Raw genomic sequence first — 25,305 nt, 5'->3', positions numbered from 1 at the left:
CCACGGGTGACACGGGTCTCGGACTAATCAGGTAACATACATAAAATGAACCCGAATATATAACCTCCTTCTTTATTTTCATTTCAGTAAAGCCTAAAGGAGTCGGTTAAGAAGACGGTTAACAAAGAGATTTATTCGGTACAAGAGTGATCGTATACCTCCGTGACAAGCTCTTAAATAAAGAGAGGAGAAAAAAATTACTCTAGCCTAAATTTATATTAAATACCTGGCAACATTATTTCCAGTTTTAGTAGTCGACGACTCGACGCGCCGGCGCGTTCGTATCTGGCAGTCAGCTGTTCGACCTTGTGTGCAACAAAATAACCAACTCACAATATGGATTTCAATGACAAAGTTGTGTTAATAACCGGTGCCAGTTCAGGAATAGGAGCGGCTACCGCTATTTACTTTGCCAACCTGTCTGCAAAGCTGGTGCTAGTAGGCCGTAAAGAAAATAATTTGCGTCGAATTGCTGCATATTGTGAGAAATCAAAAGGAATACAACCTCTCACTATAACCGCAGATGTTACTGAGGACGCAGAAGTAGACAAGATCATCGAAGAAACCGTGAGACATTGCGGGAAGCTGGATGTATTGGTCAACAATGCCGGCGTTCTAAAGCCGGGCGGTATAAAGAATTCCAATATGGATAACTATGACACGGTAATGTCTACTAATATGCGCGCCGTTTACCACTTAACAATGCGGGCTACGCCACATCTCATTGAAAGCAAAGGCTGTATTGTCAACGTGTCGAGCATATCAAGTACTAAGCCTAACGCTTTAACCATAGCTTACAACGTTTCGAAGGCCGCATTAGATCAGTTTACAAAATGTGTAGCTTTAGAATTGGCTGCAGATGGTGTTCGCGTCAACTCTGTAAACCCTGGATTTGTGAAAACGAATATCCTGAATGATACGGGATTATCGGAAGATCAAATGGAGCTGGTTGTGCAGAACATCGTCAACAACATGCCGCTGAAGAAGCCGCTGCAAGTGGATGAGGTCGCTGGCGTCATTGCGTTTTTAGCGAGCAACAAAGCTAAGAGCATAACTGGATCTTGTTTCGTAATAGATGGCGGTAGCTTATTAAAGTAAAACAAGTCTGATAGAAGTCTTCCTATGTAATCTGAAAATGTATATATTGCATTAGGTATCTCGATTAAAATTTGTATTTACGCTTTAAAACTAAATATTTATTATCTAAGTAATTGTGTTTTATTAACACTTTCGCTACCAAGAACCCGACTGTCGGGCACACCGCTCGTAGAAGCGTAGCCGATTACATGGATTTCCCCTTATGTAGCGAAAATGTCGTAGCGCCGCGTAGAGCCCGGTTTCGAAAGTGTTAATTATTAAACATTAGTGCCATTCGTTTTGTTATGAATAAAGAATTTCTCGTACCTATTACCTTTTTTGTTTTCATATTATACCTACCTATTTACATTCGCCGTTTGCCGTTGCATGCCAAGGATCGAGGTCTGAGGGAGGCCTTTACATTTAACTCTACCAGCAATTCTAACTGTTACTTGTTACCCTGGCAAGCGTCTGCATACGATATCTGGTCGAGAAAAGGGATTTCCAGCTACTTTCAAACCTTGAAGAAAAGAGCGTAAGTACACCCATCTTATGTCGACAACGCACCTCCAACTCTTCTGGTGTTTCGGATGTCCATAGGCGGCAGTGCTCGCCTACCATCAGGCGACCTGTTTGCTCGTTTGCCTACCTCATAAACTATTAGGTACAATAGGCAACGCCAACAAACTGCTCCGCAGTTTGGCGAAACAGTAATTTAAGGGTACCCACATTAAATTGTAAATTTTGATTAAAACAATAAAAAAAACTTATATTGCCAAAGAATAACTGATGGTCTAGCGGTAACTGCGTGAGACTTTCAATCCGGAGATCGTGGGTTCGAACCCCGGCTCGCACCAATGAGTTTTTCGGAACTTGTGTGCAAAATGTCATTTGATATTTTGCCAGTCGCTTTCTGGTGGAGAAAAACATCGTGAGGAACCCGGACTAATTGCAATAAGGTCTAGTTACCCTTCGGGTTGCAATATCAGGTGGCAGTCGCTTTTTAAGACTAGTGCCTACGCCAAATCTTGGGATTAGTTTTCAAAGCGGACTCCAGGCTCCCGCGAAAACGCAAGGAGGATGATGATTAATAAAAGGTGACCTAAAAACTAGTAAAATAACAGCTCGATTCGAACTAACATTCTTCAAATATTAGCTCTAAATACGATATGGATCGGATATGTTAGTATCAAAAAATTGTATGAACATGTACAATACTTCTGTTTAGATAAAAATCGCGAGACAACTATGGACTAGAGTCTAATCTAGACCAACTATTTTGAAAATGTCACTAGCTAGGAATATGAGCAGCCGAAGATCGGAAACGGTGGCGAGGCCTATGTCCAGCAGTGGACTGCGATAGGCTGATGATGATAGGAATATAATAATAGTTATCAGATCTAAATAGTGTGTTCGTTGCAATTCTTTTCACCGTATTTTAGAACTACTGTACTGTAGGTACTTGAAAAAGCCTAACTTTATGAATTATAATATTACGTACCTACGTACCTATTATTGTGCTATTATTTTTGTAAAACCATATAAATGGTGAATGGTGTAACCAGTATTAGTCACACTAATGTTTACGGTAGGTGATACTGATAAGACATTTCGCGCCGCCTACAGTCAGGGGATGTAGCTCAGTGGTAGAGCGTTCGCTTTGCATGTGAAAGGCCCCGGGTTCGATCCCCGGCATCTCCAATTTTTGAAAACGCAATCTGAAAGTGACATTCATACTTTTGAAACTTTGTTGTGACCTTAAAAATCTGAAAATACAACATTTTTGAAGACTAGTTCTTATGACCATCAAAGATGCCAACAGAGGCAAATAATTTCCGTAACTGGGGGCCTTTTCGCACTTACAGAAGGTGCGACAGGTTATATCACACTAGCGTGCTATGCCCGCCGAATCCATACTAATATTATAAATGGGAAAGTGTGTGTGTCTGTATGTTTGTTCGTCTTTCACGGCAAAACGGAACGATGAATTGACGTGAATTTTTAAGTGGAGATTGTTGAAGGGATGGAAAGTGCCATAGGCTACTTTTTGTCTCTTTCTAAGAGGGGTGGAAGTTTGTATGGAACATTCCGCAATTTTCAAATTTAACGCGAGCGAAGCCGCGGGAAACAACTAGTACTACATAAAAATACCCTTCCCATAATATTTATTTTTGTTGACAGTAAAAATAATAAGTAATAACCAGAGAAAAGTTAAATAAATGAATAACCATACCATAGAATTTAATTAAACATTTTTCTTCAATTGAATTTATTGGGTCAGGACTTGACGAAGGCCATTAGAGGTAACTGGAGGCTAAAATTAGGCGACTGAATGAATTTTTACGTATATTGTAATGTATATTGTAACTGGGAAAGACGTTAATGCAAATTTAGATTTCGACGAGACATTTTTTTTGGTCAACACTTTTAAAACATCTTAAATTACAAACCGAACATTTATTACAAAAAATAAATTACATCGCTTGTAATAAGATTAAGCATAAAAAAAGTCAAAACAACATCAAAAATGTCGTAAATATTGAATTAAAACAAACTGGAAATTACAGTCATCGAGAATAATTAAAATTTCATTAACAGTTAGGTATATCATTGGATCATAATACATACGAACTACATTTTGATAATTTCATCGTTTGATTTACATTTTTTTTATAAATTAACAGCAGAAATCCAATAAAACGAATGAAAATTACCATTAATTTGTATCCGTCAATTTTTCTCTTTTTACTCTAGGTATCCGATCTATCGCATACTTTGAACACGATTCGAATATGTTTGGGCTTATATGCCCGACAAGCTCTACTCTAGCAACACTAGGTATACAGTGAACACATCGTAATTTAGAAAATACCTACCATAATTTTTTAATTATTTTCATTTTAAAATCACGAAGTTTTTCTAAATTCACATCCACTATAGACATTTTTAATAGAAAACAACTTCAGTACAAGGCTACGGGTATCAATTTCATAGAAATTTATTTAGACGTAGGGTTCGTACGTGTACTCATCCGAGCTCGGATTTCTCTACAAAAAATGAGCGAACCGGGACAAGCGCACGAGCCCTCAGCCTTATACACCTATATTTTCTTACATTCATTCGACACGGACAACCTACTCTATGTCTTTTCATATAGGATACAGGCATTAAGGTACTTTTCGATTTTTTTATTCTTAACTTTAATATTTTTTACACCATACATAGATGAGAGATTTCAAGACAGGAATGTAAACCGGAGCTCAATCGAAAATACGACACATCGAAAAGGAAATCTTACACGGCTAATTTAAGTCTAACGAGGAATCGGAGCTGCCCCCTCGAAGGCTCAAAGTTCACACTCGGCCGGCACACTACGCGCGGGCGAAGTTGAAGAAGATGAGTATGAGGTCGGCGCCGGGGCGGCCTGCGCGCGCGCGGCCGGGCCCGCCGACGCCGGCGCCTTCGGACTTGGCGACGGCGCTCCGGTAGAGCGCACATTCCTGTTCAGATCCACAGCCGGGCTCGCAGCGGGGCTGGCGGCAGGCGGCGAGCCGGCGGTAGCGGCCGCGCGGGCACTGCGCGAACACGGCGGGGCTCCGGCGCTAGGCGCGCGGCTCCGGCGCGGCGCGCTCGGGCCGCAGCGGCAGCGCGTCGCCGCAGCGCGGCACCGAGCCCGCGGAGCCGCTCTCGGCCAGGGGGCTGGCCACGGAGGGCACGGACGGCCGCTCGGAGGGCGGCGGCGACGGAGCGTCGACATCATTCTGCAACGATCCAACGCGCTCAGCACCGACACCGCGGCCGCGGGCTACAACACAGGGGGCGGGACCGGGGAGGGGAGGGGACGGGGGCACCGTTACTCACGAGCTCGACAAGCCGCGCCGCTTTACGTCTCGCACTACTGTCTCTCGCTCTGGCTGGACACTCCGAGGCCTACGCTTTCCGAATACATATATGTATAACGCGATATACACGATATATACGTTCGTGAGACAGTAATCTGAAATTCGTAAAGCTCCGCGTCGTATCTATAAATTTGTGCTGATGACGATACTCATGGCGTGGCCTAGTTCTATGAAAACAAAGATTGGAGAATGAAACGATATATTTGGTCTAGAAAGGACGACTGACACTAAATTTACTACGACTAATCTTAACTACCCGATTAGTAGCTTTAGCTGAGACTACGAGGTTGTTAATGATGGCTTACAAATGAATCTCAATTTTACGTTATGATTTAAAAGTTCTAGGTGATGACAAATACTTGAGTACTACTAAATATGGCCTACGAGACATTAAATGAATATTCCTACCTTTGACCAGTCTTGCTACTGCACATAACAGATATTGCACTAATGACTTCACTAGTGCAGTATTTGTTATTACTGATCTGTACCTGACCCTTTAGCACAACTTGCCTTGTCGCGCGCGAGTCCATACATCAAGCGCGACTTCAAGTATGGACTCGCGACAAGACAAGTTGTGCTAGAGGGGCAGATGTTGGTACCTACTGAGGAATAGGAAATATTTAAGTACTCATTGTGAACGTAGCTTCGGAAAGATATTAGGGTGAAATGTCAACAATTCGAACATACATTTAATGTCTCTTCATAGAGCGTTGGACGATCAGCACATACCGCGAGCGAATGATGCCAGGTTAGTTGTCCCTTTCCTAGCCGTGCTAGACAAGGCACACATCAATTCGCCGCGACTTTCTTTTATTTTAGATGATAGTCAGCGAACGGTGGCTGTCAGTTTAGAAAGGGACTAGTGCCAAAAAAGGATCATAAGAACGCCACAGAGATCCACGGCCAAGAATCGGACACACCAAGCCAGTGTTAGTGTTACTGATATGTTGAGTACAAAGACGATCGAGTATTATAGAGAGTTACTGTCGAAGTAAAATGTGTAATCACAGTACATAGACTGCCATCTCTTGACACAAGCTTAAAACTTTTGAACCTCAGTTTTGACAATTTGGCCCATATTCTTAGCTTGATATGTGTTAAAATGTCAAATATTAATATTAGCGCCATCTAGCTGAGCGTACCCCAAAGGTGTAATGCCATCTAGGCCACCGTACCTTTTTCTGTGTGGTAATGAGGTACGTTTTTTTCTTAGACTTTATCTGTCTATACGGAGTTATATATATGTCTTTAGTTGAGTATAAAGCACTGAATACGTAAGTTGAAGCGCTTCGTTGCAAATACTATCATGCAAAAAAATATTGCTACTGCTCTGTTTAGATACACCTAATATAGGTATACCAAAATATTAACAACAACATGGCGACAGTGTATCAGATTCTTGGATGTTGCAATTGGTGCATTAAACACAAACACCCTTAAATTAGACGTAAAAAAGATAATGGTGTGGAAAGTGCCATATAACAAAGAAATGAATTAGGTATTTTGAAGTTGAATTTCTTAACGTTTTCAACTACAAAACATATCCAAACCCATGCAAAAAAGGTAATGAATGTTAGTGCTTATAATGAGTAAATAGCGAAAGCATAGAATATAGCATAAATAAATGTTAAGTACATACATAATATCTTAATCACAAAGATAATAAAATAATAAATTTACTAAACAATAGTCATCTAATGTAATGGTATGTTCACCTATAATTATTTCCAATGTTTATAATGATGTAACAATATTAGAGTATTACCGATACGGATTATTAATACAATCTGTTTTTCTATTTCTAGCGACTAGATAAATTGCTATGAAAATCTATTCATAATAATCAATTTGGTTTTACCTGGTAAAATAACACGTTGCGTCTTATCTTAAAATCTACCTAAAACCAACATACAGCTTTAGCTTACTAAATCCAACATACAGTTTTACATATAAATCTACACATACTATATAATAATTTCACCTACCTAAATACTGTAACATGGGTAAAGTTTAATAAAAGGTTAAGGCACCAAATTAGGCAATTATTATACCAATATCTATGTATATATAAAATTCTGTATAACATTCATTCGGTCCATGCGTAACCAAGTACGGTATCATATGGTATTTATCGTCAAAGATACATTAAAAACTATTTCTTTATCTATTTTCGATTAACAACTACCAATATAATCTTGAAGTTTTGTTGAAGTATTGACACAGGGGTCTAAGATAAAGCAAATACATTTATAATCGAACAACGTACAGCTATACATTAAGCTTCAAGAGTTTAAAGGTTGGTCTATATATCTCGCAAGTATGCGTTTGGTCTAAGTTGTTTCAACCGAACGTCATCGAGTAGCGAGTAAGCGAATCAAACGACTTGATGAGCTTCATATAATTGCCAACTTGTTCTAAAGACTTTGTGGCAAGCAATAATATATAGTAAGATCGCGTTTATCGCTTCAATAGCGGCAAGTTGAATAATACTTTACGACATATCCTGTAATTAAAAGTGCGATGGGCTTGTTGTTCAAAGCTGTTTTAATTAGAATATCAGGCGATGTGGAACTTGTTAATCCATAAATATGTGAAGCCAATTTGATTCACGTACTGCAAAATTCTTGAAACGTTCCCATGAGCTAAAACATTTACAAAATTTACCTAAATGAACAAGGTTTTGATAAAACATACTATTTAGCTGGAAACCGAACAAATCCTCGTTACAACGTTCTAGCATAGTAAAATAAACGGAGAAAACAATATCACTACTTTGAAAAAAATCTCGTATCTCATACTGCGCTTCAAAGTTGAATGATGTAACTGTGTACGCGAGTCATACAAAGTTACAGCAATTTCGGTTTACAGTTCAGTTCAAGATACGACATTTTTTCCAAATTAGTAACGTGATTAAACTTCATAAACGAACGATAGCGAACACACACATTTTCACAACTTATGTTTCAATGCATTAACTTGTCATGAATTACAACAAGAAGCACAAAATATCTCTGTAGTTATAAAATACCTACAAATTTTACATCAATCAACTTATTTGAATTTGTTACAAGAAAATAATTAAACTAAGTCGGTATCTTTCAATAAATTCAACGCCTTGTTCTGTTTCTTGCAATCATAAGATTTGATTACTTGGAAAAGTTATTTTCTCATTTTTATAGATATACGTATTTTTTATTGTTTGAAAATTCATTATCAATTAAATGTTTGTTGTGAACTTATGTGTGATTGCTTACGTTGTAATTTACTCAGTCTTTACAGTTTCCCCTCGGAACTAGGCGTCTAGCTTACCAACATTTCCACTGCTATCGTCAACGTCTTACTTCTATTGGTCTATAGCATCCCTATTGGGTACACCGACACGTTTACATATAAAAAATCTATTTCGGGTTCACTCTTGGCGTACCACTGTACACGTTTCTCTACGCACTTACTGTGGGCGATGTGCTTACAACCCAAGTAGGCGCGCCTAAGCGCACTTGTCACTTTGCCCTGATGACCAGTCAATAAACAGTTTAAACAAATAAATAATGAATTAATGTTGATGATAGTGTAAAAAGTTCTTCAAGATGTATCCGCTACTTTATTGACGCAACGCTGATTGAAAAAATATTGCTTGAAGGGTAATTTTATTTGACAGTTATCTGATTAAGGATTTTTTTTATAGAGCTCAACTGTCAAAGCACCCTCCAAACAATGCTGAAGTGAAACTGAGTATGTATTGTGCAGTTTTACTTCTATTCCTAATTTTAAGAAAAAGAGATTCCAAGTCATCATTTCAATAACCTTGTTTTCACAAAGGGCTTTCCAGCAGGCCATGGAAACTCTTTTCAAGATTTAACTAACCTAAAACTCGTATTATTTCGCACGCACAATCTTTCAAACTGTAAAAAAATGTCTATCGAGTGGTAGCTCAATTGTTTCTCAAGCTTTGATATACATATCCATCAGTCCGTATGTCAGTCAATATCCTTTATCTTGGGAACGCGTAATGTGTAGAGGTGTCGATTTTTAAATTAAACAGCATACATACTCAAGTCTACTGTTCCCTGCTGTATAACTTATACCTTTTCTTTTTAACCGACTTCAAAAAAGGAGGAGGTTCTCAATTCGCCTGTTTTTTTTTTGATACGATATAACCAACCTCGATGGACATTTTTTTTAAAAACACGTTATCTAAAACCTAAATCACACTTTCAGACGCCAAATGAAAAATCAACGAAAAACAATGCCGCTTTGCGTCGTGAGTCGTGATCCAGTTACAAACTGACTTATTATATCAAAGCATATGATCGATATAAGAAATATAGTAAAAACATGCTCGATTATCGTAAAAACTTTTCTCACCACGCTAACTCCGGATTTGCCCTGTAATGCACAGCATTTTAGTTCTGGAATATCTAAAATGTCTACTCTAACCTCAAATACAGTTCAAATAAATGTTGCGTCTATCAACTAGTCATCCACTTAGATGGTGAAAATCTACAACTAGCCTCGTGTTGAAGCTGGATCATAGGTATTCTATAACTTGTATTACAAGGGAAAACCTCTTTCAAACTCTAGAATTAAAGGAGATTTATGCTATTATTTATTACAAGTGATTACATTGATTATTACAGAAAGTCCATGAAATTAACAGTCCATAAACTTTTATGGTCCAACTTTCGGCTACTTGTTCTGGTACACAAAATGTTACATTTGTACATTTACCTATGATAGTGTCAATATACCATTTTGGGGTTGTAAATGTAAATGTTGACTCACATACACACCGGAGTTGAAGCTAATTTTGAAATTTCCTAATTAGATTGCCTATAATAAATAACGACCCTTGGTGGGTATCAGTCATTATAAATGTGATATGTACATATATTAAATACACGCTTAAGTATAAATATATAAAAATATCTTAACAAAATATAAATAATCAGAAGGAAACCAAAACCAACATATAAATAATGAAGATTTGTAATCTTTACAAAACATAACATGAAAATCGAATGATATTTGTTGGCTTTGTAAAGATTACAAAAGGAAACTAAGTGACGCCACCTTAAGGTACCATTCCAATCGGATCCAGACATAATGCCGTCAAATAGCAGGTAATAAGCATAGAGAATGAATTTATTTTAGTAACGATTTTTTGTAAGATATTTCATGTCAATGTCGTGATAAATTCTATAACTCACATTGAATTTAATTTAATCAAACACTTAATGGTAAAGTGAGACAATTTTGAGTAATAAAATCATTTTATAAAAAGTCCAGCACTTCGCGGCTTACTGTTAAAAATATATCATTCATTCTCTAATCTGTAGTAATGAAACATATATATATACCAAATGCCCAAGTCATTACTACTACAGGGGATTACGGGGACTCTGCAATACTACTGGAATCGATTTATATGACTATAATATGACAAATTGAAGAAAAAATTTCTATGCGGTCACATCTTTCATAATAAGGACCGTCCTAACATTCCTAACAAGAAGTTCAAGTCCTGATCAAGTGAAAAGGCTAGTAAGAGATGCACCTTACCTCCTTACCTAATGTCTGATCAACTTTTGTCTGCACATTATTCCAGTAATATAACAGAGCCCTACAGACCCAATTCAAAGTGCCATAGACTTTCTCTTATAACAAAATGGTATTGGAAAATATTAACTGATTAAAATTTAACACTTCCGCAACTTGTCGACAAATGAAGTCTACGGCAATAAGAACGAGGTCCAAGGGTCACCACACAAACGACCAGAGATAGAACAGCAGTCTGTGTGTGTAGTGCTTTATCGTGCGCGCGGCGTGCGCGAGCATAGTTACCTTCAGAGGCACGGGCGGCACCTCCAGGTGGTAGCCGATGTCGCACAGGTTGCGCAGGAGTACCACACCTGCAACGTAAGTAGGCAGTGTATGGTTATTGTTGAGGACTGAGTCGATGGTCGAGTATAAGGCGCGTCAATAATTCCTAGGTCTTTTAAAGTTGTGCTTCCTATATAGAGACTAGAGACACGTAGGTAGGTCTGTAGATGTAAAGCAGTATTGCATGCTTGAGACGAATATGAAGTTCAATCCTAAGGGTAGGTAGGTAGTGTAGGTACACAGGGCACTAGAAATTTTTTTATTTTAATCTGTACAGCGACATATCTTTCTCCTAAGCTAAATACACAAACGATCTTGACACGAGTTTGTTCCCTGGATGACTCGTAATTCATAAAAGGGGCCAATCTTACCTGCTTCCCGGTTAGTGCCGTATCGCGTCTCCCACGCGTCGAACAGGCTGTTGTAGTAGCCCCGCTGAGGTAGTCGAGGTAGTAGTGAGTGTTCTTTGTGGGGAATATCCGCTCCATATAGTATCCTGTGAGCTTGTCTTCAACTGATTTGTCGGTCATACAAGAGTCAAATCTTACCCGCTTCCCGGTTAGTGCCGTATCGCGTCTCCCACGCGTCGAACAGGCGGTTGTAGTAGCGCGGCCCGTTGAGGTAGTCGAGGTAGTGGTGGGTGTTCTTTGTGGGGAATATTCGCTCCATGTCAGATCCTGTAAGTCGTACAAGAGTGAAATCTTACCCGCTTCCCGGTTGGTGCCGTATCGCGTCTCCCACGCGTCGAACAGGCGGTTGTAGTAGCGCGGCCCGCTGAGGTAGTTGAGGTAGTGGTGGGTGTTCTTTGTGGGGAATATCCGCTCCATGTCGTCGGACTGCGTGAGCTCGTCCTCGGCTTGGATGAGGTGTCGCACGTCGTCGGGCGTCAGCGTTGATAAGATGTCGCGTAAGTACTGAAAAATCATTGACACATTTGACTAGACTAACCCTTTTAACGCCATGCTGACTGTGCGCAACGTGTGAACCTTATTGGAATAGTCAGAATACGAAGATTGATATTACATTGAAGATGCGCGCGTCAATTAACAGCTTTGGCGGTCAATAGGTAATGCTGTGCGATGTTTAATTTGGGAAAATTGAGCATTAACACCAGTTTTACCGAATGTATATTGAAATAAAATTAAAATAATCTTACCAAATCTCTTTCTTCCATATTAGTGTAAATAATGTGTTTGTCTCTTTCTTCTTTTGATAAATACACTGTGTATAATCTGCTGTCGTAAGGTAATCCACCCTGTAAACAAAAAAATACGTCCATATGTACGTAAAAACAACACCGTCATGAATTCCGAGACCCAGACAACATATTTATCACTTTGGTCACAAAGCTAGGCCAGTGTTTCAACCACTTGCGTTTCAGCCATTCAGTTGCCGTTACATAAATGATACAAGAAGGAATCAATTCCTGGGATTTTTTTTCTGGGATCTGAAGAACTCGTAACTCTGATTCTTCTTCTTTGCGTTATCCCCGCATTTTGCCACGGCTTATGAGTGCCTGGGGGTCAGCTTTAGTCACTTATCTTACGGCCCAGCCACGACATTGGTCTAAGCGAGACAGCGGTGAGCGGCAGCCATACGTGCGAATGAAAAGTCCCATCGCTTTGTCTCGCTCCAATGTATGGCCGCCGCTCAACGCTGTCGCGCTTAGACCAATGTCGTGGCTGAGCCGTTAGGATTTGTCGTAGGTACTAGTATTAAGAAAGGCTATATTGGGATTAGTATGGTTTCCTCACGATTTTTTCCTTTAAACTAGTCTCGATTTAAAACTAAGCGGTATGTATAACGAAGAGAAAGAGTCAGCGATGTAAACTGGAGAATACTGACCAGTTTGTGCGGGCGCTCCCTGACGAGCATTTCGAGGTTGACCTTGAGCGGCACCTGGAACTGCGCGATGTTGAGCACGGAGCGCACCAGCGGGCCCTTCACGTGCGTGTCCAGCGGCGACGCGCTGTGCAGGCTCGGCGAGATGTTCACCTGCAACAACCAGTACAATTATTAGTGCGCGGAAAGAGTCGTAGAATGTATTGGTTCTCATAAAATATAATCAGAGATCGGACAATTGGGCGTCATTTGTTTGACGAATTCGAAATAATGAACCTTGTGTTGTTAGAAATGACGCCTAGAATCCGATAACTGAACTCTTCTCTCCAAAACGTAAACGCAAGATGCCGATCGTTCGTAGTGTTTACAGCGCGTCTTTTCTTAAAAGAATAATATTGATAAGAATCACCAGTGAGATAACTACGTACGATATCAGTCAAAAAGATTATCGAAAGTTTAAAAATTCTGCCACATAACAGGCCAAAGCCATAAAAGCTGCCAGATTTAGAATAGCCACAGAACACCCCACTAGAAGCCAAATGCAAGCGATATTGTTCGAGACGCAAATCACCAATCCTTGCGGGGTGAGGCGGGCGCGCACGGTGCTGCCATTGGTCATTTCAAATAATGGCGCGCCTTTATGATTAGCAGTAGGGATGGGAATGGGACATGTCTATTATAAACAATGGTACCGGTACCAGTACTGTGGTGAATTTGTTTTGCAACAAATTATAATATTATAATTAAATTATAATAAGGCCTAGTTACCCTTCGGGTTGGAAGGTCAGATGGCAGTCGCTTTCATAAAACTAGTGCCTACGCCAAATCTTGGTAGTAGTTTCCAAAGCGGACCCCAGGCTCCCATGAGCCGTGGCGAATGCCGATGCCGGGATAACGCAAGGAGGATGATAATTGTGATAGCATCTCAATAAAAATCATTCTAGTAACTAATAACTAAACTGTGCATTTTTACTTACGTTTACTAAGTTAAATAACCAACTAAATATTCTAAACTAATCAATGAACTAAATACCACTACAGACTCTACAGATTCTAGATAATTATTCACTATTACAAATCTGCTTTCTTTTATATTTCATAAAATGGTAGCACATGGTACGAACGGCAGTACGAAGTTCCCGCAACAGACATAAACTAACATGGCCCCATGCCTAGTCGTTTACGTGAAAGGGATAGCATATCACATTGTTAACTCGGTAAAGAGGGATGGACGCGCCTCGGCGCCGCTCAGCACAACCATATTGACCAGTATGAATGAACTCCGCGGACAATAAACAATATTCAACAAAATAATTAATTTGACTTAACTGTGGAATGTTGTTCCATCTTTTTTACATGTAGAAGTGTTAGAAGACTTGCCACACCACTTTATGCTGTAAGAGACCATTGTTTGCAACCAAAATTGATTATTTAAGATTTTTTCCCGAGCGGACACGGACACTGTTAGCGGGTCGTATACTTGGGCGCTACTGATCGGTGTCGCACGCGTTCAAACTTTTATAAACCTGATTTGTCGTATGCTTGGTGACCGCGAGTCGCCCTGTAAGGGCCATCTTGTTGTATTGATCTGTGAGAATAGCAAATATTGTCGCTAGAACTGGCTAGTATACGACACATACGTTCTTGGTAAAGTATATCCCCTTATAAATAAATATACTGGCAAAGAAGTGTAAAATTGCGAACAGCTCCAACTATGAATCAACAACATCGATTGAAATTAATAAGTTTCTCACGTTACAATTGTGTTTTTATTTACGAGTTTTGTTTGTTTTTTTTAACAAGCAGAAACGTCTGCTAACGATTCTAAACATTTTTATATTAAAGGAAAAAATGGAAAAATTTACGCTTCCGGCGGGACTTGAACCCGCATCATTTGCAATCCGTGCAAGGCTCTTAACCAATTGAGCTACGGAAGCCACGCCAGACATCGCAAATCTTTCCATGCCTTTCCTTATGTACACACGTCTTGGGGTGACGTCTAGCGACAGACTATTACATCTTTTTTTTTGGCTGATAAGTATAGACCCCCAAGAAATTACGTGAAAGTTTGAGCATACCTCCAATAGCCACGGCTTCAGATCCTCATCCAGCAGTACATCGATCCCGAATAGCTCGTAGCAGTTATACCGCGAGGTAATGTTGGCCTTCGTCAGCGAACTTATGCTAGCCTCGCCGGAGATCACAGTCTTGATAACGAGGTCCTTCATCGAGCTCCATAGTGCATCAACGTCCACGTTTTTCTCAGATTTCAGGTATTGAAACAAGCTTTGCAGTGTCCTGAAATATTAATAGTTTAATCAATCACCTTCTTTTTTAGGGTTGCGTATCAAAAAGATACAAAAGGAAGGTTCTTTTTATGGTCTGACTGTCCGACTCTGTCTGTTTTCTTTATAAATGAATAATATTCTGTCTCAATCGTTTGCATTGAAAGAGAAAATTACACGTGATTCACGTGAAGCTTTCATATTCATTGGGTAAGACTAGTGAAATATTATTTTCGTTTGATGACTCAAGAGGAATTCGTTATGGATCCTTGTCACACTGGCCCGGGAAAGTATGTCCTACTAAACCCATCTCCTAAAAGATGCTCGCGTCTAGCGTCTCGCGAGCGTAGCGTCGGGCCAACTGTAAGGCAAAGCCGACGCGGCGTCTTTTTCCAATTGTCGGTAACATGGCCTTTGTCTTTGTGCTTTGAATGTTTCTCTTTCTTATAATTAAATTTCTTTCTTACAATAATGTTCTTACCATTTGTGGCCCTCGCAGGCCGCGAAATCTTCGTTGGGCGTGTAATTCTTGGACAGTCTGTTGATTGAGTAGTTGGTTAGGTGCATGTACCTATCGTTGAGTGACGTCAGTTCGTCATTGTATTTCACTGAAAAGCCAAAATAGTTTCCTTCATATTTCATACTCGTATATATATAATATAACAACGTATTCCGACAGATATAGAAAAAAGTAATGTTTTATATATTTTATTTAAAAAGTAAGCCTCTTTTAAACTCTTTCCTTGTCAGGGCTACATATTTATCAAAGATGCTGGAAAGTGCCGTGCAGTTTTTGCGTAAATCGATGAGGTGTAGGTATTTTGGGCACGTCACCGCAGTGTTTACCAGCCCCTTTAGCACAAATTGCCTTGTCGCGCGCGAGTCCATACATCAAGCGCGACTTCAAGTATGGACTCGCGCGCGACAAGGCAAGTTGTGCTAAGGGGGCAGATGCGAATAGCGAGCCCATCCTCTAACAAGTATACGCATTATAAAACTTGTTGCCGTTGATGAGCTACAGTTTGAACAGGTGGTACAGCTAAATGTTTACCTGACGCGAATCTGGCGAGGCCGTCCTTGAACAGATATATCCTGAGCGGGTGCACGGACGTGACGAGCACATACAACCGCATGTCGAACTTGTTGCCGTTAATGAGGTACGGTTTGGACACATAGCGCTGAACGACCACCGGCCGCTTTTTGGGGATCTGCGTCCAGCGGGAAACCACTTTGATGCCTGTGCCGCGGGCTGATGCCGGCTGTACAAGGACGAAATGAGATTTTAAATTTCGAGTGGTGCTTTTCGAAACCATCAACCATAAGAAATTGAAAGTAAGTAAAAAAATGCCAAAACAAAGTAATTTATTTGTGGCAGGTTTAAATCTTACCGGTTTGATGATCCACCTTTCATTATTAGCGGCATACTTTTCCCAGTCATATTTCAACAGCTTCAAGTCATGCGGCAGGACATACGATTTGGGCATGATACCGAATTCCTTGTCGCCAAACTTGGCAACTAGTTTCTGCAGGTTTCTCCATAAGCGATCTTTGCGGCCGATTTGGAAGGTTCCCGGGAAGTGGTTCATTTTCTGGCCGTCTTTTATCGCTCTGAACATAAGGGACTTCATGTGTTTGCCCCATATACCGATCCATTCTACCGTTTCTGCAAAAAAAAAACATGTTACCCTTTAATTACATCTGCTAAGTAATAGTTGTTCAAATTATGCGTTAATTAGTCGCATTATCCTAAAACAGATTAAAATCCCGCAATCCGACGCAGGTTTTTTCCTGTTTCATGTCATCACTAACACGTGATATCAACGCCATTTAATACTTGTGGACATCGCATCCGTCCATTAGTAACAAAACATATACCCCTTTATTCATAAACGTACTCTAAAGTTATCAAGCCGATAAAGTTCGTTTGTCCTTTTCTATCACACTAATACATCGGAAAGGGACAAACGAACTTTATCAGCTTGATAATTTTAGAGCACGTTTATGAATAAGGGGGATAATGTGGTAGGTTGTAGGTATATTTCTGTGGGCCTAGTGAAAAAGGGTATAACTCAAATTGACTCGGCGAAAAAGGTCACAAGTCCGAGGTGGGACTTGTGCCCTTTTTCACCGAGTCAATTTGAGTTATACCCTTTTTCACTAGGCCCACAGATTTTAACTAGTAGGTATTTACCTTCTTGAGGACATTCAGCCGTATCACACTCGCTCTTAACAAGCCGGAAGCCCGAGTTAGTGAGTGTTTTCTTGACAACTATAGGAGTAATACTAGTGAGCTTCCACTTGAGGTGCTTCTGTATAGGCGCGGGGATCTTCTGCGCTGTCGCCTCGTCGTAACCCACGAATTTGAGGTAAGGCGGCACGCGGGGGAAGAGGGACTGGCGTAGACAGTTTGTGGCAACCTCTGGTATACAGAGAGGTGATTCTGGAAGAAATGTTACTCGGTTTTTCATATTTATAATCGGCAAAAAGATAGTTTTATTGCTTTAAGAAATGAAAATATCAGTGGACATATTGATCTTGAAAATTATGTTAAAAACTTTTACACACAAACATAATGTCTACTTTAACATCTGCGACATTTCTACAAGAAAAAATCTTGCAAAAAAAAATCAAACAAATTTTTTACAAACAATGTTCTTATCCTGCATTCATGCTTAGATATTTAAACCAAATAGAATGTTCTTTGCTACTTCATACTCGACTATATATTACGTCTCAATAAATATTCGCAGTGTATAAGAAGATTACGAAGTTTTGGTAGGAATGTATAGGTCAGTTCTGAGCTAATTTATAACTTTGTTGACAAATGCTTGGCTCTCATCACGTCCCACTTCGCCGGATGAATTTACGTGATTCAACAAGCTTATAGGACTTTTTACTACTGATGTCTTCATTACCGGAAATTCAATTCTAAATAACGAAATACGAAACGAGAAGTGCAATTTAATCTAAAAAACAAAAAGTTTTAATATATTAAACACAAATACTATACTATCCACAATACAGATGCATAACGCCGTAGTAATAAAATCTAAGATACATAAAGAACGTTTGTTTATTATTGATACTTTCTAGATTGTTTTAGAATAATAACTGTATTTTGTGAGCAGTACACTAACAATACTACAATAAGAACTTTCCAAAATTAATAAATTAAATAAAGTAGGTAAACATTTATGTAACGCGAACCTTTACAACTTGGAGTATATTTGAAGGGATTCGTTGTATGCAAAGCGGTGAAGAACATGTCATCTTTTATCGGTTTTTTTTCTGGAGCTGAAAATTGGTCGAAATATTATTTATTTATTTTTAATTAAAAGAAGATCGTCTTCAAATTAGAATAGACATATTTATTAGACATTAGAATTAGAATAGATATATTAGAATATCATAGTATCACGACACGAACCTACTCGTTACATTAAGGGGCAGTTGCACCAACCTAATTAACGGAATGCTCCCAATATCACATATTAAAATTGCAAACGGGATAGCACAAACATAACTGTACGCGATTAAGCTCCGTTCACAATTTAGTAATGCTCAATTGCTTAACCCCTCAAGCGCCTTGTTCCAGATTTGTCCTAGGTACTTTAAACTGTAATTAACAGATTGAAAATTATTAATTCAGTAGCAAATTCTTGACAACGGCGTTCAAGGGGTTAATGTTGTTCAGCGTTCAGTTCAAATAATCACAAGCATTTTAATGCAACTAACCATAAATAGAAGTCAACAGTGTTGACAACATACATTTATCTCGCCTAACCTGACTTATCCACCAAAAAATTCATCAATAAAGATTACCTTTCGCTTCTGGAAGTTTCTTCGGCGGACTAACCCCGTTGGTCTTCGGGGTAAGTTTGGCGGAGGGCGAACTTTCGACGGAATCGAGTTTAGGCGGAGGTTTATCTTTCAGTACGTCTATGATGTCCGTTTCCATCTGCCAGACTCCGTCGATGTTACCGTCAGGGGACGGGGAACGACTGGCGCTGCGAAAATGTAAACATTCAGAAGGAAGCTAAAGTCTTTGTAAACTTTAAGTTTGCGCTGACAGTCTGATGATGTTAAGGTAAAATAGGGCGTGGTTTAAAACGAGGTTTATGAATTTCATTTTTCGTTTAACTACTCAAAGAATGGGCATCACGAGAATAAGGGCTTGCCTTATGTATATTACGAATCGTATGTAAGGAAACTTTGGTAACTGTTACTTTTATCAGCTTGAAATTTAAGCCGGTATTAACGACCCTCTAAGATATTAGACTAGAGGGAATTCTTCCACCACTAATTTATAAGGAGAAACACAGCAGAGAACAAGTAATTTAATAAAAAAAACCGGCCAAATGCGAGTCGGACTCGCGCACCGAGGGTTCCGTAATATATGCAGCTTAAATTGCTGTTTCTTTTGATTGCGTTGACATAGAAGTTTGATTTTGTTACAGCTTAAAGGTATTATAGACCTGAGTATTTGGTATGAATTTCAATTTAATACCTCTACGCGTTTATGAGGAAATGGGTAGTAAGGTTAAAATTATTAAAAAAAAATATATTATGTGATGTAACTAAAAATTTATGGTTTTCGTAATTTTTCCTTTATCTATGCTATAAGACGTTGCTTCGTACCAAATTTCAAGATTCTGAGTTCACGGGAAGCACCCTGTAGGTTTTGATTCCCTTGCAAGTGTCGAAAATTTGCGGCATAAACGGCTGTATCTTTTGATTGCGTTGGCTTAGAAGTTTGATTTTTTCACAGCTTCAAGGGACAGTAGACCTGAGTAATTGATATAAATTTCAGCTTCATACCTCCACGCGTTCCTGAGAAAAAGGGTCTTGACAGACGGACGGACGGACGGACAGACGGACAACAAAGTGATCCTATAAGGGTTCCGTTTTTTCCTTTTGAGGTACGGAACCCTAAAAAGTACCAGGAGCACATGCTATTCACGCAGCATGTGGTCTTATAAAGACGGATGGATTACCATACTAATATTATAAATGGGAAAGTGTGTGTCTGTTTGTTTGTCCGTCTTTCACGGCAAAACGGAGCGACGAATTGACGTGATATTTTAAGTGGAGATAGTTGAAGGGATGGAAAGTGACATAGGCTACATTTTGTCTCTTTCTAACGCGGGCGAAGCCGCGGGTAAAAGCTAGTAAATAATAAATGAACAATACTCACTCATCTGCCTCATCTTCCCCATGGTTACACACGGTATGAGCGACTTTTGGAACTTTGATCTTCTTCGACTTGACCTTTTTCTTGCCGGTCTTGACGACCTTCTTCGGCACCGGCATTGAGGTCACTGAACTCACCGGCAGGGCCGGGCTGATGGCCGGGCAAGTGGGGGTTGGAGACTGCTGTAGGTTCTGAAAAAACCAAGTCGTATAAATTAACCTTACTCGTAAGGGACTTCGTATAAGATGTAGTAATACGAATGGTGGTACCAGAGAATTTAGCGTAATCAGGTAACACTTGAGAAATTTTGCAATATGACAGACAGACATAAAGAACCACACTATAAGAGTAACTGTTTGTTACCTTATTGCTACGAATCCCTATAAAAATTCAATTAAGACGTTCTAACAAGAAAATATAATTATGCGGATTCTAGACTACCAATGACTATGATGACACATAAATGGGTATTACTTAGTCGGTCCTAAAGTTCTGTCACAAATAAAAATAATGATAAAAACAAAAGTACCAATCAGTTTTTAATAAATTATATATCAATTTAAAGTACATTTAATAGAGAATGAGTATAACTTAAAATTATTAAAAATGACCTCCATTATTTTTAATACAGGCCAATAAACGCCGCTGCCAGTCGTCTATCGCAGCACGCACCATATTCATGTCTATTTCAGCGACTGCTTTTCTTATAGATGACTTCAGGCTCTCCAAATTTTTATGTAGTTTAGCACAGACCTTCTCCTCTAAGACCTGCCAAATTTTGTAGTCCAAAGGATTAAGGTCCGGACTGGAGGAAGGCCAATATTCATGTCTTATGAAGTCGATTTTTTGACGCTCAAACCAGGCTTGAGTGGTCTTGGCTTTGTGTGCAGGTGCAGAATCCTGCTGGAACACAAAATGATGTCCTGAAAATAGCGTGTTGGGCAGATCTTTGACAATATGATCCAAAACCGTCTCTTGGTACACTTTTGCACTGATTTTGACCCCATTTTCGCAAAAATGAACCTCAGTTGGCCCGTAATAAGATACTCCCAACCAAACCATCACTGATGATGGATGATGCCCATGCTGCACCCGTGGAACTATTTTTTTTGCTTCTTCAGAGCTCGTAGCATACACTCTATCAATCTGTTTATTATACTTTTCTTCAACATCGAAAATTTTTTCGTCTGTAAAGAGGATATATCGCGGTGTCGATTTTTCGCGTACCGTTTTAACAACTTTCGGGATCTTTTAAACCTTATTGTTTTAAGACGCTCATTAAGCAAGTGCCCACTCTTTTTTTTGTATGCTCGTAGTCGTAGACTAAGATCTTCGTTTAAAATATTTTTGACGGTTTTCCTACTGACACCCATCTGCAAAGCCATCAACTTCTGTTTTCTGATTCGGTCGAGTTGTGTTCGAATGTATGGAAAATTAAAAAAAATTAAATCCAGCTAAACTTTAATGTAGTATGGTACCTTAGGCTAAGGTGCTTTGCGCACACTAGCGTCCCCTACCGTCCCCCTGACGCAACACCCCCTTTTAACACGAAATAGGTCCCAGTTTACGGTTTTCCTTCATTTTTGAGAAAAGTATCAGAGTTAGGAAAAAAAAATGTCTATGAAAGAATTAATTCTTATTAAATTTTAAACAAAAAAGTTTATATGAAATTTTTTGTAGCACTTACCATATTCGTGCATTAGCCTGTAGAAGTTCGATATAACTCAGTACTTAATGAAATAGTAATATGTTCATTAGTGGTTTTAATTTCTGAATTTTGTCAAAATTTATCAAGCTACTAGTTTTTGCCTTTCTGAAGTACCTTTTTACCAAGTTTCAAGCATGTAGCTTGAAATAAAACTTATTCCCCATACAAACTTCAGCCAGCCTCATTTTAACTGTCTTAACCCACTTGTTACTATCGTTCTTTTAAAAGGACGCCAAACACTTAAAATTCTCATGAACAATGGGGGTACTTATAAAACTTTTGGTGATACGCATTCGAAACCTATTGAGTGTTAGAAACGGACTGCTAATTGACTGTGCGTGTTTATAGCAGTGTTTTGTTTTTATTTATCGATACATTTGGAGAAATTAACAATGGAAACTTCAAGGTATGTAGTTTTACAAAAAATATAGATAATGTTTTATTAAAAATCAGAATATAGAAAAAAACAACGTGAACTATTCGGTACCAGTGCTATAAAATTTAGAATATAATTAGAAACTATATTTTTTGGTGATTATATGAACCGTCCTTTTAAACTACCAATAGGAATATATGCTACTATAGTACTTTTTGCATTTTAGGAAGCGAAAAAAGACTTGGTCTCGCCCTTTAACATTAAATGAAATCATTGACGAGCTTGAGGAAGATGACCAAGAAATACCTGATTCGATCGTTATTTTGCCTCCCGAAAACTGTAACGCTGACGTCACCGATGAGGATTCAGGGGATGAAAACCAAGTAAATATACACAATCTACCGGGATCTCAGTTACGTGCTCCGGGAGAAGTTTGTTTTAGATCGGAAGAAGATTTTAGTGACGAGGACGATAACATACCGCTTATTCAGTTGTCTAAACGAAGATGTGAGACAACGGACCAGTTTCATCAGTCAACATCTGGGACAGAGGCAAGTCCTTGCCGGCCAATAAGCGTACCAAAAAATAAAACATACAATTGGATTGAACAAGATATTCAGCCCAACTTCGCGGTCTGGCAATGCATGCAAACATCAGCACCGAATTTGAATCCCATGCAATATTTTGACCTAATGTTTGGAGACACAATTATCAATATGTTTGTACACTACACCAATTTATATGCAGCAAAGAAAAATGCAAGCAAGTCCTGCCCTATTACGAAAGACGAAATGTATTGCTTTATAGGTATATTACTATACAGTGGGTACGTGATAGTACCTAGAAGATACATGTATTGCGGTATGCCTATAATATACAATGCTATGTCTAGAGATCGGTTTACGTATATTATGTCAAATTTGCACTGCTGTGACAATTCAAAATTACAGTCAGGTGATAAGTTTGCGAAATTACGTGAATTATTTCAGCTTCTGAATCAGAACTTTGCAGAAAATGCACCGTTTGAAGAGCACTACAGCATCGATGAAGCAATGGTTCCGTATTACGGAGGGCACCCGTGCAAACAATTTATTCGTGGAAAACCCATAAGGTGGGGCTACAAATTTTGGGTTGGTGCTACACGTCTAGGATATATATTGTGGTTTGAGCCGTACCAAGGAAAGTGTAGTACCGTAACATCGAACCACTACAAAAACGCCATGGGTTTAGGTGCAAGTGTAGTTTTAGAATTCGCAGATGTGTTAAAGGAAATAGACAAACAAGCACCTTTTCATCTATTCTTTGATAATTTTTTTACGTCTATTTACCTCATAGATGAACTACGACTCCGAGGGATTCGGGCAACTGGAACTGTGCGAGAAAATCGTGTCGCAAAGTGCCCATTGACTGCCAATAAGTTTCTACAGAAGACACCTAGGGGTAGGTACATTCAAATATCAGTCCACAAGTGCTGAACATATTTTAGTGTGCAAATGGCATGATAACAGCGTTGTCACTGTTGCATCAAACGCAGCCACAATAGAACCTGTGGCAAAGGTAAAGAGATTTTCGCAGCAACAAAAAAAATACATACTTGTGGACCAGCCAGCTGTAATAAAAAAATATAATGAAAATATGGGAGGAGTAGATCGATCCGATCAAAATATTGGCCTTTATAGAACATCTATTAGGGGAAAAAAATGGTACTTCTCTTTAATTTGTCATGCACTTGATATGGCTGTACAAAATGCATGGCAATTGTACAAGAATAATGGTGGCGAATATGACTCCCTAAATTTTCGCAGATATGTGGCAACATCTCTTCTCGAAAGCTATAAAAAAAATTTTGAACGAAAAGATACACGTGCTAGCGGACTGTTTCGAGATTGTGTACGTTTTGATGGGAAAAATCATATAATAAGGTATAAAGAAACTCAAACCAGATGTATTGAGTGCCACAAAAAAGCTAATTTTATTTGTGCAAAATGTAATGTAACGTTACATCCCAAGATTTGTTTTGAAAAGTTTCATACTGCTGAATAAAGAGTAACAATATGACGTATTCATTATTTTATTTTAATTCAAATTAATATTAACATTTGGTAGTATATTTTGCTATTGTCCTTTTAAAAGAACACCTTTTTCCTACTTTTCCATGAGAGCAGCATTTTTTTTATTATTTTTCCCTTGTTATATATATTTTTTCTAACACTTCACATAAATTTCGTAAAAATTAAAGGTATTTAGGACGTCCAGTAACAAGTGGGTTAAAGGATAAAAATCCAAAAACGTTGAAATTAGTTTTTCTAAAATGTATACTTTCCCCAAAAATTAAAAAAAAAACTGAATTGAGGAGTGTCTTTTCAAAAGGGCTTATTTCCACTTTGAACTTTTTTTGGGAAATCGAGAAAAACATAATTCCACGGTATTTATTTTGAAATTAATATTTAATTTGCAAAATTGTAATATTGTAAGTTGACGTTAATGCTATGATTACATCAAACGTAACATATGTACCTAAATAAATATTTAATTACCATATGTTTTTGAGAATTAAGCACTTTTGATGCGAACTTTTGGGAATTAAGCCCTTTTGTTGTGGCCTTGTAGCGTAAATGTTATTATTTTAAAATAGCTTTGTTTTATTTTTGGATTTAGTATTAAGTTAGTTGATATCAATGTTGTTGTACTACATACATTGGTTTATCCACATAAATAATCATTACACATTTTTCAAAATTTGTTCTAAACTTTGATGTAACCCTTTTTTTATTTAAAGATCAAGGCGAGACTTTTTGAGCTTTAATATCAAAACAACACGTAATTTTCTATAGTAAGAAAAACTGCATTCATAGTTTAAAAAAAATAAAAAAAGGAAATAAGCCCTTTTGAAAAGACACTCCTCAATTATGGGACATATTTTAGGGTAAAAGGGGGGTTGCGTCAGGTGGGGGAGAGGGGACGCTAGTGTGCGCAAAACACCTTATCCTAAGGTATTAAACCGCATTTCTTTTTATTTGTTTTTTTTTTTAACACATTTT

At 38.6% G+C, this 25,305-nt stretch overlaps 2 protein-coding genes and 1 non-coding gene across 11 annotated transcripts in view; 2 read left to right on the top strand and 1 right to left on the bottom strand.

Moving 5' to 3' along the window:
* The first annotated feature begins 261 nt into the window (after positions 1-261).
* LOC125228186 (3-oxoacyl-[acyl-carrier-protein] reductase FabG-like) lies at positions 262-1,207 on the top strand. The gene has a single exon (XM_048132655.1). It carries the CDS (start codon positions 337-339, stop codon positions 1,096-1,098), a length of 762 nt encoding a protein of 253 aa, XP_047988612.1. The 5' UTR covers positions 262-336; the 3' UTR covers positions 1,099-1,207.
* A 1,499-nt stretch (positions 1,208-2,706) lies between these two features.
* Trnaa-ugc lies at positions 2,707-2,778 on the top strand. Its single transcript has one exon. It is a non-coding gene; the product is annotated as a tRNA-Ala (tRNA).
* Positions 2,779-3,410: 632 nt separating this feature from the next.
* LOC125239285 (tubulin monoglutamylase TTLL4-like) overlaps positions 3,411-25,305 on the bottom strand; it is a 40,034-nt gene continuing 18,139 nt past the window's right edge. For 6 of the 9 annotated variants that reach the window (XM_048146856.1, XM_048147133.1, XM_048147250.1 and 3 more), the window contains 13 exons: positions 20,184-20,371; positions 18,812-18,996; positions 18,197-18,283; positions 17,181-17,429; positions 16,378-16,652; positions 16,041-16,248; positions 15,471-15,597; positions 14,783-15,002; positions 12,708-12,857; positions 12,019-12,117; positions 11,569-11,776; positions 10,824-10,891; positions 3,411-4,882 (listed from right to left, as the gene is read on the bottom strand). In XM_048146856.1, the coding sequence (XP_048002813.1) occupies positions 4,424-4,882; positions 10,824-10,891; positions 11,569-11,776; positions 12,019-12,117; positions 12,708-12,857; positions 14,783-15,002; positions 15,471-15,597; positions 16,041-16,248; positions 16,378-16,652; positions 17,181-17,429; positions 18,197-18,283; positions 18,812-18,996; positions 20,184-20,371 (2,523 nt within the window). In that variant the 3' untranslated portion in view covers positions 3,411-4,423. Of the gene's footprint in view, positions 4,883-6,115; positions 9,369-10,823; positions 10,892-11,568; positions 11,777-12,018; positions 12,118-12,707; positions 12,858-14,782; positions 15,003-15,470; positions 15,598-16,040; positions 16,249-16,377; positions 16,653-17,180; positions 17,430-18,196; positions 18,284-18,811; positions 18,997-20,183; positions 20,372-25,305 lie in introns of those variants that run through there. The other 3 variants (XM_048146992.1, XM_048147071.1, XM_048146925.1) reach the window with 3 other exon arrangements.

The sequence above is a fragment of the Leguminivora glycinivorella genome, chromosome 1 (assembly GCF_023078275.1).
Source record: "Leguminivora glycinivorella isolate SPB_JAAS2020 chromosome 1, LegGlyc_1.1, whole genome shotgun sequence".
Taxonomy (NCBI): Eukaryota; Metazoa; Arthropoda; class Insecta; order Lepidoptera; family Tortricidae; genus Leguminivora; species Leguminivora glycinivorella.
Note: the sequence above shows the minus strand (reverse complement) of the source record. Positions and strands in the feature narration are given on the sequence as shown.